The sequence below is a fragment of the Carassius gibelio genome, chromosome A5, assembly GCF_023724105.1.
Source record: "Carassius gibelio isolate Cgi1373 ecotype wild population from Czech Republic chromosome A5, carGib1.2-hapl.c, whole genome shotgun sequence".
Taxonomy (NCBI): domain Eukaryota; kingdom Metazoa; phylum Chordata; class Actinopteri; order Cypriniformes; family Cyprinidae; genus Carassius; species Carassius gibelio.
This window is the reverse complement of record NC_068375.1, coordinates 29,733,494-29,749,885: the sequence shown is the minus strand read 5'-3', so window position 1 is coordinate 29,749,885 and position 16,392 is coordinate 29,733,494. Positions and strand designations below refer to the sequence as shown.

At 37.8% G+C, this 16,392-nt stretch overlaps 1 protein-coding gene across 2 annotated transcripts in view; it reads right to left on the bottom strand.

The window, feature by feature from the left end:
• LOC128011187 (oxysterol-binding protein 2-like) overlaps nt 1-16,392 on the bottom strand; it is a 49,051-nt gene that overhangs the window by 29,275 nt on the left and 3,384 nt on the right. The window contains exon 2 of one of the 2 annotated variants that reach the window (XM_052593347.1): nt 6,255-6,463. The exons of the other annotated variant lie outside the window; for it this stretch is intronic. Within the exon in view, the coding sequence (XP_052449307.1) occupies nt 6,255-6,463 (209 nt within the window). The remainder of the gene's footprint in view (nt 1-6,254; nt 6,464-16,392) is intronic. 2 annotated transcript variants of the gene reach the window in all.

The window sequence follows — 16,392 nt, the reverse complement described above, 5'->3', positions numbered from 1 at the left end:
AGATGAGAGGAGGACAATGAGAGACAGAGTGACAAAGGCAAGAGAAATAAAGAAATAAAAGCAAGAAGTCCACAAAAGAAAGTGTGGTAATCCCATCTGAGACTGTAGTCTGGGAGGGAATGACTGGACAGCTGGACAGATAAACAGCACGAGGATTCACATCATACACTGTAACATCACCAAAGCATGTCTCTTCATCCATTTCCCTTCTTTCTTCTCCTTTCTTATAATCAATTACAACTGTTGTAGAAACCAGGCTGAGTGTGTTTCCAAGCATACAGAGTCTCTGAACTGTACAGTTAGTCTCCCTGTGGGCTTACACACACACACACACACACACACACACACACACACAAAGACGCACACACGAAGCAAAAGGCAAAGACTAATAAACAACCACAATGTAGATCAAATTATGTACTTGAAAAAAATGGAGATTAGAGCCCACATACATGTTTCCAGTTTCTTTCTTATACACACACAAACAAACAAACCACTTTCGAATCACAATGTAATGCCCAAAGGACAGAAATTTAAAAAGAAAGGAACATAGGATAGAGGGAGGAGAGATGGATGGAGGTATGAGGAAAAGAGAGATACACCATCTGTCAGTGTGAGTAAATCAGGTCAGGCTGGAGTGTGTGAGATTATAAAACACACATACACAGACATGGCACAGCGGTGAGACATGCACCACACAAATAACAAACACACACACACACACACACACACACACACCTGTCCATTTACAAACAATGTCCATAGAAATGAAACTTGCCGTTAACAACTCAAAGTCTACTGAACCGTAGCAGAAAAATTCTTCACATATCTTAGAAGGCATCTAATTAAATATATCAGATATATCAGATATATCCAACATACATTGGGTATGACAAACTATCTAGGAAAAACCGACTAATGTAATTCACAACACAATCCTGAGCTTCTATCAGCTGGACCGGACACATGCTATGATATTACTTACACACAGGAGAGAGCCCTCCTCCTCCTTCTCCTCTCTGCTGGCATAGAGATTCACTCCTCAGTTAAGAAACCAGCCAGAGCCAAACGAAAGAACGAGAGAGAGAGAGAGAGAGTAAGGGAGCGTGACTATGAGCTCACCCTCATAAAAAAAGAAGTGGTCACTTGTGTCGGTTCTCTGCTCGGGGTCTATACTCAGAGAAAATGAATGAGCTTACAGAGAAAGAGGAGAGGTAGAATGACTGGGAGGGGGAGAGATAGCAGCCAGTAAGATAGGTGGGAAAATAAGAGCAAGGAAAGAAAGAGAGAGAGAGAGAACATCAGGGAACTGTCGCCAATTAATCGCTGACACTTTGCTCAAAGAACAGACTTCAGCACCATGGACAGAGGAATGGAGAGCGATAATGAGAATGTGAGAAATTAATATGAAGGTCTAAATGAGAATGTGCTGTCCACATGTTAGGCGTGGCGTGTTGCTGTGGGTTTGAAATGATGACAGGGATGTGTTCTTGCCTTGTGATGTGCCCGCTGAGGAATGCTGGGTAATAAGTGTACATACCAGAACTGATCATTCAGCTCCACTCACCCTGACGTGTGACAGATAGGAAGCTGAAAAACCATATCCATGTCTATAAACCTTCATTAGACTCTAAATAAGCTCAATGTTATGCTGTTAAACAGCTCATACTGAAAATAGAAGGAGAGCACAAGGAAGAAATGAAAACGGAGGATGTCTGAAAACAGAAGTGAATTAAAGGTCAATGAGCATTTTGTCCCAAAAGTGATTTGAGAACTAACCAATGTAAGCAGTTTGCCCTTACAAATCCAAATAAAGTGAACCCAGATTATTAGTTGAAAAATAACCCTTCAACCTTAATTTTCCCACATTTTCTGATCTTGAAAAACTCACCACAAAGCCAGGGTGTTGCTATGTGGTTGCTAAAGTGGTGAGTGGTTTACAAACCTGATGTAGATCAGTCTCTTTTCAGCACTGCACTCATAATCTTCCGTCTTCCGGTTTCAATTTTAACAGTGTGAAGGTAAAGTCATATGGGGGAATGTGCTGATCGTTTCTTATTGGTGCTATATGGTGTTATAGGTGGTTAACAGCATGTTGCCATGCAGTAACAAATTGTTTTGGGTGGTTGTTACTGGCCCAAGTAAAAAACAAAAAACAAAAAAAACACTTGAATAACCGCTAGTTGGTCAGACTAGTTCTTAAGACACAGTCTTAAAATAGTGACTACCAGCCCTTGGTATCTAGATAGGACTATGGTTTACAAAAAGAAAAAAAATTTGGCATCATTATTTATATCCATAGCAGGGTGGAGGAGCTATGTGCATGAGAAACCCGCTATGTGAGCAATAATAATAGGTATGCTTGCCCACTAAAGACCCATTAACTTAAATATCTAATATAGGGGTGGGCAATTCCAGTCCTAGAGGATTTTTCAAGAGTGTTTGATGAAGGACAAAGCTAAACTCTAATAGCTATTGTGGTCAAACACTTGTGGTCGGGTATGACCTGCCACCTGCTGGCTTTTTCATGATATTACACTATATACGAAATGTTTACATGAAGCAGGTGACAAACAGGTTTAGTGGGTGATGATTTATTATTCTGGCATATGCTTATATCTGAAGAAACGTACCAAGCCTTCAATCTATACATTTGTCATATGTGTTCCCTCCCTTGGGATTAAATCCCATGACCTTGGCATTGGCGAATTAGTATTTCAGTCTATGCAGGATCGCATCACCATGACTCCCCCTCCCACCACCCTGACAACCAGACACTGGATCAGCCGCTGTCAGAGTGACTCAGACTATGTGTGAAAACAAACAGAGTGAGCTGGGTCTGCTGGGACTCTAAGGCAGAGAGAGAGAGAGAGAGAGAGAGAGTGACAGACAGGTGGGGAATGCAGATAAAAATACTGGTGCAAAAATAGATACTGTTCTGAGTGGGGCTTTTAGAGCTCATGGTGTTGATCTAAAAGCTTGATATCAATTATGTGAGTCTGACCCACTTCTCTGTGTCTCTCACTTCCTTCAGGAGATCACTCTCTGACATCATCATATACCAGCACAGCTCAGGCTGACAAAGGCAACCACATTTTCCACTGAAAATCTTGTCTAGACCAAATCACACTTGAGACCCTTTGGTTCCTGTTTAGTAGTATCTAACTGAATCTTAATCTTAATTTTCACATGAGCAGTTTAGAAGGTTATCAATATGTGTGATATAATATAATAAATACAAAAACATGTGTCAACTTTGATTAACATTGACAATTCAACATTGATTAAAATAAGAAATATGTCTTAAGTGCCAAATCAGCATACAATAATGATTTCTGAAGGATCATGTGACACAGAAGATTAAAGTAATGACTGCTGAAAATTCAGCTTTGCCATTACTGTTGAAAATTACATTTTATTCCTCTATTATAAATATATTACAATAAAAATTGTTTCTTTAAATTGTAATAATATTTAGCAATTTTACTGTTTTTATTTAAGTTCTTAACAAATAAATGACAGACCCCAAACTTCTGAATGGTAGAATAACTACTTTAGTTTTCTAATATATTATGGAATTATGTTAGCTGTATGATCTATTGTAAGGGTCAATTAATTGTGAGGGCTGCCATCATACTTCTCAATGTAAATTCATTTCATTAGCTGGTGAAAGCTTGGGAGGTTTCAGAGTGATTTTACTGGACATTAATATTTAATGTTCTGAACATGATTCGTTACTGGCCATTTATGCTAATACATGGCACAGAGATAATGGGAATGAATCATTCCAGTTTAAGAGAGTTCAGGTGGACTGTCCACAAACACACACACAACATCAGCGTTCTGTCTGCCATTCAACTCCACAGAGGAATAAATCTGTCATTTATATGGACACACATAACCACTCGCATAGAGAGAACACAGAATGCAACAGCTCCACAAAAATAGAAAGCTTGGGTTTGTTTGAGTGTGAGAGGAAAGAGTGGGCAGCATCTGGAATGGAATGAAGAGAGGGGGCTGGAGCACGGCCAGGGTTTCACATGGACCAGAGTCTCACATACAAGATACATTAGAGGGAGAAATAAAAAAGAGCTCTGTAGTCATTTGAGTGCTGGCTAGGTTCTCACGAGAACTGAAATCACGTGCCAAAATGAGCACAGCTGCCCCCTTGTGGTGAACCTATTAACAGCAGAAACTTTTTTACCCCATTTTATCCCACTTATAGGATGATGAATACAAATTTTAGCTATATATCTGTGTAAAAAAAAAAAATCTTAGAAATTTGAAAAACAAAATAAAACTTTTTAAAACATAAAATATGTATTATAAAATATTTATATTTTTTTTTAACTGTCAGTTATCAATTTATAAACAGGCGAAGTACAATGGCATGTACAACACACAAACAACTGAATAAATAACTGAACAAAAAGTTAATAAATTCAACACTCATTCATGTTCATAAAATACAGCAAAACATTCTTTCAGTGTCTAAGTACATGCATGATTAAGGTCTGGTGGTATGAGTACATAAAACACAAGTTTTACCCAAAAGCAGAAGCCATCTGCTTCAGGAGCTCACAGAGCAATGACAGCTGTGTGTGTGTGTGTGTGTGTGTGTGTGTGTCACAGGAGATGAGCGCCTCGGCTCTCAAATATAGGACAGTACTGTAACATGGTGAACGTGCTGACCCACTCTGACCCCCCGAGTACTGCCAAAGAACTAACAGACAGCACACTGAGTGATTCATATAGCTTTCGATGACAACATTTAGAGCTTAGACTTAAGAGTTTAATTAAAGTATTAGGGAGCCCTGGAACAAGACTGATTATTTTCTTTGCAGATTTTTAATTAAAAGGAAGTGACCATGTATCTTTAAACACTTGCAGCAACAGCTTTACTGAGTTAATGACCAATTTCAGTTTGAAAGTAGTAAATAGCTGGAGTCTTGCAGTCCATGTAAACAAGTCCTCTAGAGGCCAGAACTGGAATCCCAAAATTTGAATAGCACTTTTACATAAACATAAGCAATAAAATCTTGCTACTTGCAGTCCTGAAACCCAGAGGTACCGTCTCATCAAGCCTGTTTCAGCATTCAGTTAATGAGAAGCATGAATAGATCTACAGTATACTGAGATTCAGGCCAAAGACTAATATCATCCATTTGACAGCACTGGACAGAGAGATTTGACCTCTCAGAAGTAATGCAGTGACCCACCGCAGTTACCGCAAACTAAAAACAAATGTCTGAGCATGTGCGGTCCAAATGAAATAATTCCAGGGCTCAACAACAAGGACCGCCTGAAAAGCCTGAGAAAGTTTCACACCAGACCTGAAATTTTATTCAAATGTCAATATTTGGGAACATTGTTAATTTCAAACATTGAACATTATTAAATTCTGATAATTTAAATACATTATCAGGATAATGTTATCCAGGTAAAGCTTAAATCTTTTTTATTCTATTGTTATGTTTTGTTTTGGAATTTAGAATCGGCTGAAAATGGCAAATCATTGTGCGCCATTGTTTCTTAAGACAACGTGCATCCATGAGTTAAGATCTGTCATGGATGCATTATAGCTGGTTATTACCACTTCTAATTGCTTAATTTCATTACATTTATTTTATTTCTTTTTTAAATAAAAATATTCCTACACTTTTTTTGTGGTGGGGCCAGTGAAAATCTAATGACAGGGCAAGTACAAATTTGATCTACTGACTGTACCAACAGGAAGAAGAAAAACAAATCTTATTGCAGAGCCCTGCATTTTCCTGCAAACTCTGAACCACACACCAACCCTGCAAACAAGAAACCCAGTCACCTTACCAGACTGATAACTATGGGGCCTTTGTCTAAAAGCACAGACATTTTCCATTCAAAACCTTGTTGTCAGTTCTAAGCAGAGAGAAAACACAGATCCAAATGAACATTTCTGTAGCATTTCAGTTACAAAGTAACACTTTCATGAGTGTCATGAGTGTTAGATGAGTGTCCTCATTTGCAACAAAAGGAACTTTAAAATGACCTATTGTTGCCAGAAAACTTCACATAAGTCTTTATTGAAGCGGACTGACGTGATATGTTAATTGCAGATGAATCAGTGTGCCAATTAATTTCATGAACAATACATTTAAAAGTCCAAAATAAAGTTTTGTCAAATCAGTGTTGCAATGATCCATTTCAGCTTAAAAGCGCAAACTCAAAAAATAAAAATAAAATAAATCTATGTTCATCAGTCTTCCCGCTCTTACCGGACTGATTGTTCATCATTCGGATAGCTTTGGCCTTGGCCAGCTCCAGTGCTGTGACCCATCTCTGCCTCTCCACCTCTGTGCTGGCTTTCAGATGGTAAGTGCGCCCCCCACTGCTCAGGACAATATTGCAGGCGTCTTCGGTGTCGATGTGTGCTGTGGCCAGGTTGATGGTGCCGCGGCACGTATGGGCCATCTCTGCCTGCGTCCTGTCAAGAGTGATGAAGACAGAAGGAGCAACCAAAACATGGAGACCAGGAAATGAGTGGGAGGAGTTAGTACATGATAATAAAAAGACATGCAAGAGAAAGAAAACAAAAATCACAGAAAGACAGACACAGGGAACAATGAGAAGAAGAGAGAGAAAGATAAGGTGATTATTAATTTTGTTAAATCACTAATTCAAATGTTCAGTTTGTCAAACCTTGACGAAAGATACCACAATGGTTAACTTTTCAGTATGACATAAGTATATACACATGATGTAAGATAGCTGTACGTCTTATCTAGAGAGAATGATGTGTGAGAGAAGGAAACACTGAGCACCTGTGAGCGTTACATTACTACACACAGATGCATACTGAGTGGGCAGAGAATGGAGGTTAACATGGCTACTGTGTGTCAGCTGGCCAAAACAACAAAACTCAAACAAATCAGCCAGTGTCACAGCCAGAGAGAGAGAGAACAGAGCATGATGTAGATCCTGACAGATCGTTTTAGAAGAGGCCTTACAGTACCCACTATCAAACAGCCAAGAAACTACTGAAGAAACTTCTGCCTATCCTTATGGAAACCTGACATTTCTCAAATAAACAAAAGAGAAATATGCAGAACAATGAATGCAAAACTAGCTGTGTTTAATTATCTCTACAAGAACCATTTTCTACAACACCCCTGAACTCATAAAGGTTTCATAAGGATCTTGTTTACTGACAAACTGATGGATCACTGGAGAAGATCAATGAGCCTACAGCATGCCATTATAAGATTGTCAGCACAGAACAAAATGTCATTCTTGTTTTTAATTCAATGAACTAGAGTAAAAAGGTAGTTTACAAATAAGATTCAGTCCATTTAAACTGACAAAAAAAATTTAAAGTACAAATATTCCTCTCTATAATAATGTCTTGATTAAAATGATCGCTTAAATACTGCATGTTTAATAATGAATTCATATTAATATAAAACAAAATTAGAAATCACATCAAAAACCTAGAGAAGAGATTGTAGAAGTATATAAACAGAGAAAGAATGATAGAATGATAGTCAAAATTATGCATAGAACGATAAATATAATAAATAAATAGAGCAATAGTTAGAGCGACAGACAGACAGAGAGATAGTAGGATAGCAGAGTCTGTAGCTCTAATGATAACAAGCCTTGAGCAGGGGCCTAACAAAAGCCTCGATCCTCACAAAACACAGCCCAAGAAAAACAGGGATAAGGAATAAAGACAGATTCCTCACTCAGCTGCTTATGAAACACTGATTCAAACTCTGTCATGCCAATGAGGTCTTGCTGACTCAACAAGAAAAAAGGAAAAAGAGTTTCAATGAAAATGTTAAAGTGATGGAAACGGGACAGTAAAAGGCATGAAGTGGCAGAGAGAAGCCAGAAAGTTGGGACACACAGAGAGCCAGAACCTTGTTTCTGTGCGTTTCTGCTATGGTTACCCAGTATATGTTGCACATTTCTAATGAAATGTCAAAGCTCTGACCTCTCAGAGAATCAGTGAGAAGCATTCCACTCATTCAGAGCCGGTCAGACATCTCTGACACAGATAACACTGTGTTTATGGGAATTAAATGGTCTCTATTTAAAGAGCCACACAGATGGGAAATCAAAAATTACCTGTATTACAGTGTATGATGTAGCTGTCCATCAGTGCAAACAATGTGCAAAGTAATTAAACCAAAAAGTACACGATTTATAAAGTTATTGGCTTCTAAAGTAAGGAGCCGACTCTGAATCGCTGAAACGAGTCATTATAGATTTCAAATCTTTTGCCCATCTCTATGTACGTCACTAGGAACACTTTGCATAATAATCTCCGCCTACCGTCTTGGGAGAAACGAATCTCTGACCTAACCCCCCACACCCCCACCCCCCCACTCAGACACTCTGGTTGGTGTGATAGCATCATGTCGAGGAGACAGTGTGTTTTTAATTGTAAAGGCAAGTTTGTTTTATTTTCACTGCCAAAGAATGAAGATCAGAAGAACCAATGGCTAAAATTCATTTTTACCACAATACCAGAGCAGTACAACAAATCCCTTTTGTTGTGTTCACAACATTTCACTGATGACTGCTTTTCTAATCTCGGTGAGTACAAGGTGGGATTTTCAAAGCGTTTGGCCATAAAAGAGGGTTCATTACAAACTTTATTTAGACCAACGAGCATCTCCGAATCACAACGCGAAGTATGATTATGAAGTTATGTGTCTGTTTTCTCCCGAGCGTCTTATCCGTATGTGTGCTGTCTGCAGCCTGTCTGCGCTGATCGTCATGTACAAACACGTCATTCAAATGAAGTGTAACTCCGTGAATACTCAACGAAGAGACATGAGAGAGATATCTATAGAAAGCTTGAAATGTCTACTTTAAAACGAAACAAGTGCTGCCGAAAACAGATATTCTGTGATAAAGTAATCCATATGAAAACAACGCGATGTCTGTTTTTCATGTCTCCCTTCGTTATATCTAATGTGACCACGCCCCCGTGCTGAACGCGCTATTCAGATTCAAACTGAAGCGCGCAGCTTGAATACACCCACACAGAAGAAAAAGCAGCGAGACTGTTCAAGTGTTTTATTTTACTGTTTGCTTCGCGATGAGATTCTTTGATGTGAAATGTGTGTGTGTGTGTGTGTTATATGGTGGAATGCTAGAAATCAATAAAATGTTAAAAATACAATCATTTCTTTCTTTCTGAACTTTTCTCATGAGCTGCACGCAAAAGAAAACATACAGCACAACCATGTTCGTCTATTTCACTAATTATTCATATAAGGTCATTATTTATAGTGAATCAAAAACATGATCAGTATTTCTCAAACCAGTTAAGCGCAAATTCACCCAGACGATTCCAAAGATTTCATTGCATTGGTATTTTCAAGCAAATATGCAATTAGCCTACACAATGCTGCAACAAATACTAACCTTTAACCTGTACCTTAACCTTAGTGTTTGGTAGCACATCTTCATAGATGGCATTACTGTTGTGACACATGAGATCTACCTTTCTGTACTTTGAACTGAATCTATTAAGTTTGAACTTTTCTTAGTTTGTGTGAGTTGAACAATGAAATTGGCTGTGGGATGGGATTTGTGCTTAAGTGGTTTGGAAAGAAACGAAAAATCGCATACAGTACATTACCAGTGCAAACCAGTTCAAGAGCAAATTACTGAGTGGCACTTTTAAGGAAAAACTCAAAAACACTCACAAGTTACCAGTTTAAATAAGTCTTTCACTGAATGAGTCTGACTGAATCAGTCTAGAGTGGTTACTGAGGTAACATCTGACTAGTGTTGAGGGTAATGCATTATGTAATGCATTAAGTAATGCAAGTTATTTGTGAAATGGTCTTTATAGCTACTAAAAATATAACTTTAGGGTTTTATGTTATTAAAATACTTAAGCAACCCCAGCTCAGGTGAAAAAAACGAATGCAAAACTAACATCATAAATTGCTTTCAATAAAAAGTAACGAAGTAATGCAATTAGTTACTTTTAAATGGGAGTAACACAATATTGTAATGCAATACTTTTAAAATTTACTTTCCCCAAAACTGCATATGACCCATTTAAACATGAGTCATCACGCCAGTGACGTCAATCTTAAAATAAAGCAAGTTTTGTGTGCTTAAAGCTTGTGAAATTTAAATCTGTATGACTACCAACTGGTTGTTCATATGAATGCAAAAACACAGTTGCTGTGTTTTGTGTTATATTATTGTCTGCAAAGTGCATGTTTAAAAACCACAATTATACATCTTCTTTTAAAAAATGAATGCAGTATATTTTAGGGCAGTTCATGGTAATACCAATTTGATTCTAAGAACATTTCTGTCAATGTTTGCAACTAGCAAGTTGTTTCCATGTAGAATAATCATTTTAGTAAAGCAGCCTACTTTGAAACTGAAAAATCTGTGTGAGAAAGGGGATTTAAAACATATCCGCGCATAATAGGAAACCTGAATAAGAAAAACTTATTTCTCTCTTTCCAGATACAGGACACTACTGTCTCTCTACCATGTGTGTGAGTGTCTGTCTGTGTTGACAGTGTAGTCCAACGTCTGCTGGCTACATTTATCAGGCTTTCTGGGGGATGATGGTCTGACATTCAAGCAAACCAAGTAATTGGCTGAATCCAAACTCAGGTGACCGAGTCACTAGGGGGAGGGAGATGTGCACATTCAGCCCAGAGACAAACCACATCACAATAACAAAAACACTAGACTGAGTTTAGATTGTAAACTCAAACCCTACAAAAGCGAGAGAGGACGGGAGAGAGAGAGAGAGAGAGAGAAAGTTGGGGGTAGGAGGTGTGGAGGGGTAAAAATCTTTAAAAAAAAAGCTTCACCCACCCTGAAGGGGACAGACTGGATACAAATGGTTCAAAGTGGGTTAGAACTGAGAACACAAAGCCATGGTAATGAACTACCATGTGGAGAAAAAAAGGGAGAGAGAGAGAGAGAGATGTCATTAAAACCTGCGGATAGAGAGATGTAGGGAAAGAGACAGAGAGAAGACTGAGAAAAAGTTATGGGAAAGTGATGCAATGACAAAAAGAAATCAGATGAGAGATGAGATGAATGAAAGAAAAATAGAAATTGAATATTCTGAGTGGTTTCTTGAGCATTGCTAGGGTTGCATGCCCCATCCTCAATTCAATGTACAGTACTGTTCAAAAGTTTTGTTTTTGCTGATTTTTTAGCAGTTGTTTACTCCTGTCTTCAGCGTCACATGATCCTGTGGAAATAATTCTAGTTTGCTGCAGAAAGATTTCTTATTTGATTATCAATGTGAAAACAGCTCAATGTTGAAAACAGTCATTCTATGAGAAATATAAAGTTCAAAAGAACAACATTTAACTTTATAAATGTTTGACTGTCACTTTTGATCAATTTGATGCATACTTACACAAAATAATTTTATTTTAAACTAATTTTACTGACCATATTCTGAGTGGCCGAAAGAGCAGCAGCTCCTACCTTTCAAGCTGTAACTTGGCTCGCTAAAGTGTCATATTTACTTGAGAGGAACACATTAGCACTATCACTTATCACTTAGAAAAGAAAATTCTTTATATCGCTACATACTATATACTACTATCCCTCTGTGTAAGTTTTTGTTGTTGTTTTCCCATTCTTAACACTATTGCGGCACACTCCCAATCTCATACTAAGCCCTGGAGACGAGCAAGAGAGGGGTTGCTCTGCAGTGCTCATAAAACATGCCTACTGTTGCAAAAACCAAGAGGGAAACAGACTCAGCAATGACTGATGATTACTCAAACTGTGAAATGTATTCAGAGTTCAGAAAGGATTGTAGGAAGTGTGCAAGTGTCAGCGAACACATCATGCAAAGAGTCTGAATGACATTCCCAAACACCCTTCTCTCAGTTAACCTCCCATGAACCCTCGAGGGACACAACCTCCTCTCAGATCATGTGACCGCATTCTTCTCAGCAGAATGGAATGTAATCACTCGTTGCTAAAGAAAGTAAAGCGTTGTCTGGGAATTAGAAATGCCCTAAAAACAGAACATTTGGCTAATATGCTAATATGAAATATAATGGGCAATTTGATTACTGATTCATTTTCATCTCATGGCCTACTCATGGTTTTTATCTCATGGCTTAAGTCAGTATAATATTGTTTTGCCAGTTTTTAAAGTTGGAATATAATGGCAAATCGCCCTAATTTACCATCTACCGGTAGTCTTTTTTTTAACAATTAATTCATATGTATCTTTTTAAAATTGTTATTATATAATCAAAATCTCATAACTCACACGTCTGACTTCTCCCTGGTGATCTATGCTGGACTTCTCCAATCATTTAGTCGACTAAAACCTGGCCGGTTTCTCAAAATTGACAGGAAGACAAGTTCACTTTAGAATCTGCCTCTGTTCAGTCAACAACCGAGTCGATTGAGTCCCATTCCAAATTTATTACTTTCTTTTTACTTGGCTGTACATCACAATATGGACATTTTTCCTTTTTTTGATAATCACTCAGATGTATGTCATGGAAGATATGGAAGAAACTATATGTCGCTACTTCCGATACATTGCAAATTTAAAGAAGAAAAAAAATCATATCCAGGCAGGTTTACTAGCTTTCCCTCTTTTACTAATACATTCTTCATTAGCTAACTAAAACAGATTACCATTGCAACTGATTGCAATAAGGGCATTAGACATTACAGACAGGAGAAAAGTTTGTTAAATAATCCAATAGGCCTATGCATAGAGGGAACCAGGCAGAGAGGATGTGTTTAAGAAGAAAAACACAGAAGGGGTAGATATGTGACTCATCCCTAGCTGGAAGAGGAGGGGGATGTGCTGTGACCAAGTGCAATTTACACAGGCCATTACACTTTAACATGTTTTAGTGCTGCAGATGACAGAACTGTGTGCGGTGATGGTGGTGGGAGTTATATTACTCTCTGTAAAACTAACACATCAGCAGAACACACATCCACGGTGTGTCCTATGAAGCCTCCTTCAGAGTGAACTGACAGCAATACAGGGAACTGAGTTCTTGAGAAGTGCACATTGATTAGTGATTGAAGAGATATTGATTAATGTGTCTCTTAGTAATAAAGTCTATATGACAGAAAGATCAGTTCGATCCAGCCCAGAGAGATGAAGAGGTGTGTATGTGAGTACAGAGTGATCAGCAGCATCATCTCAACCCAAGACCCAGGGACTTGTGTGTCAGAAACAGACTCATACACACATCAGCTCAGAGATCCTCTCTAAGAGAGATGGAAGGAGAAGTACAGGAAGCCGAGGCAAAACAGACTGAATGTTATTTGGATTGTGATAAAATAATTTCTGATATAACATTACTGTTTTACTTTTAATTAAAGTACAAATATGAACTAGCAACTGACCTGCTTAAGGAAAAAAGCATGAGCCTTGTCACAGAAGTAGAAAATCTCCTCTTTATTGAGCATAGTACAGCAGGGCATTAGCTCCCAGTATTTTCTCATCTCCCACTCAGCTTATTTTAACAACCTGCTTCTTCACTAATTGAACCACATGCAGGAAATTATATGAAGACTAATGATGCACTGAAAAAAACATTCTTGGCCAAAACCAAAAAAAGAAAACACACCAAAAATGCTAATAATAAAAGTACACTTTGTTTGGAATAAATAAAATAAGACAAAACATAATAATAATAATAATAATAATACTTGTATTCAGGAAGGGTGAATTAAATTGATCAAAAGTGTTACAGATTTATATTTTAAATAAATAATTAATAAATTATTATTTTAAATAAATTATGTTTTTAAACTTTCTATTAATCAAAGAATCCTAAAAACATTTATAACAGTTTCCATAAAGACATTATTATTGAGAAGAAGAAATGTTTCTTAATTAGAATGATTTCTGAAGGATAATGAGGCATTGAAGACTGGAGGAATCGTCGCTGAAAATTCAGCTTTGCAATCACATCAAGTTACATTTTAAAACATATTAAAATAAAAAACTGTTATTTTTCATAGCAATAATGACACAACATTCTGGTTTTACAGTATTTATGATTAAATAAATGTAGCCTTAGTAGGAGACTTCTTTCGAAAACATTTTACACATCCCACCGACCCCACATTTTATAATGGTATAGTGTACATAAATTAAACATAGGTACAAATATTGATACAGGGAACAGAAGGATTGACATGAAAAACTTTAGAATTGTGCAATATCAATATAAGATTGTATTCACTCAACTGCACAAAGTTTTAGTATGTTTTTATTTTTATAAAATGCCTGCTTGGTGACCGTTAGACTGATATCAACTGAAAATATGAAGCTGATACAGAGGCCACCAGAGAGTATGAGCCAGCTGATCTCTGTATTAAAGTGCTGAGGATGTTGTAATTGAGCATATTTAGCAGCATGAAGCATATTTGCTTAAAAGATTCCAATCTTTCCATTCACTCGACTCACTCGAATGCACTCGCCACTAATGGACTAATACAAATGTAGGCATAAAATATGCACTCTAAATACAGTAAATATAGAAAAGAATCACCCCCTGTAAAACATTCACATTTTGTTGCTTTGCAGCCTGAAATGAAGATGGACACTGTTTTTGTTTTATCCAGCTGTATTTACTCAATTTATAAGTGCAACCTATATGCAGTCACAACTAAGCTTTGCCAAAAAGCACCTTGGAGATTTTGAGGCAGTAAAATTTTATTATTTGGCCTCAACAACAAACCATATTATCTGGCGGAAATCCAGTTCAGCTCACCATCCAAATAACAGCATTCCTCCAGCAAAGCATGGAGATGTAAATATCCTGTGATGGAGTGTTTCTCTGCAGCAGGGACTGGAGCACTGTCAGGATAGAAGGAAAGATGTGTAGGGCAAAATACGTTCAAATTATTGAGGACAAATCTGCTGCCCTCAGCTAGAAATGTATCAATGTGAAGGAGGTTTACTTTCCAACATGACAATGACCCAAAGCACACAACAAAACTGAGCACACAGTGGTTGAAGGAGAAAAAGGTGAATGTCCTTGCATGGCCTGTCAGAGCCAGATTTAAACCCCACTGAAAATCTGTGGAATGACAAACGCTCACTATCAAATTGAACTGAACTTCAGCAGGTCTGCAAAGAAGAGTGGGCAAATATTTCAACATCTAGATGTGTAAAGTTAGTAGAGACACATCCCAACAGACTAAAGGCTGTAATTAAAGCAAATGGTGGTTCAGCAAAATACTGACACAAGGGGGTGATCCTGTTTCCAATTCTGTTTTTTTTTTATGTTGGTGTTATATCTTTCACTTGGATGTTATAAGTAGCAATGAGTAAATACGGCTGGATAAAACAAAAACTGTGTCCATCTTCATTTCAGGCTGCAAAGCAACAAAATATGTTTATTTCAACGAGGGGTGTTTATTTTCTATATCCACTGTACATCTCCTGTATTTGACCAGAGCTGCTGTGAAGTGTACATACTAGCCAGAGATACAGATTCACATCTAAATCACACGACAGACCATCTCATTACCCATGCGGACCAGTAAATAAGAGTCCAGAAGTCTCTCAACTACGACCTAAAAGGTCTTCCTTTCTTTTGTGGGGACACAAAGAAATATTTTTTTCATATGATAAATGATTGGTATTTCTGTCCATACTAAAACAGAGTGGCACAGAAGTCATACAGTCTGGAACAACATGAGGGTAAGTAAATGATGCCAGAAATGTAGTTTTCAGGTTAACAGTTACTTTCTCAAATCAATCCAAGGAATTATAAAGAAGCCATTCATAATCTATTGACTATTATCATACACTGGCTCTAAAACAAATTTAGACATTTACTGTTGCTCTTCATGGCTCCCCAACAGCTTATTTGGCAGGTTGATTTGGCAGACATTAGCACAGCACATTATCCAGACACTCCATTGTATTGGCTATGTGTGCAGCATGGGCAAAGCTCTCCGATAACAGCAGATCTAGCTTTACACCACTGCAATCACCTTCCACCATCATAGACTATTAATAGAGGAGAGCAGCAAGAGACATGCTTCTTCTCTTTCACAGTCAGCAGAGTTTTGGTTTCCATTCAGACTCTCCAGAGCGGGAAGAAACCCTGTGGCCCACTGTGTGAAGTGTCAGGAGGGCCGCAGGGTCTGCCCTGTAGAGATACAGATTGATGGGCATTGCTTCAGTGCTCTTACAAGAGCCTCTGCCCTTATTTCATTAGCTGCTTGACTACAGATCTACTCCATGACACTATCATGATGATCCTCGTGACCATCTGATAACAATTCGTTCTAGGTCATGGTTTGTGTACAATACAGCTCTGATAACACAAAGGCTCTCAAACACACTTTGAATTTTTTTAGTAGGCCTTGTTGCATTCAGGTTTTAGCTGGTAGGTTTAA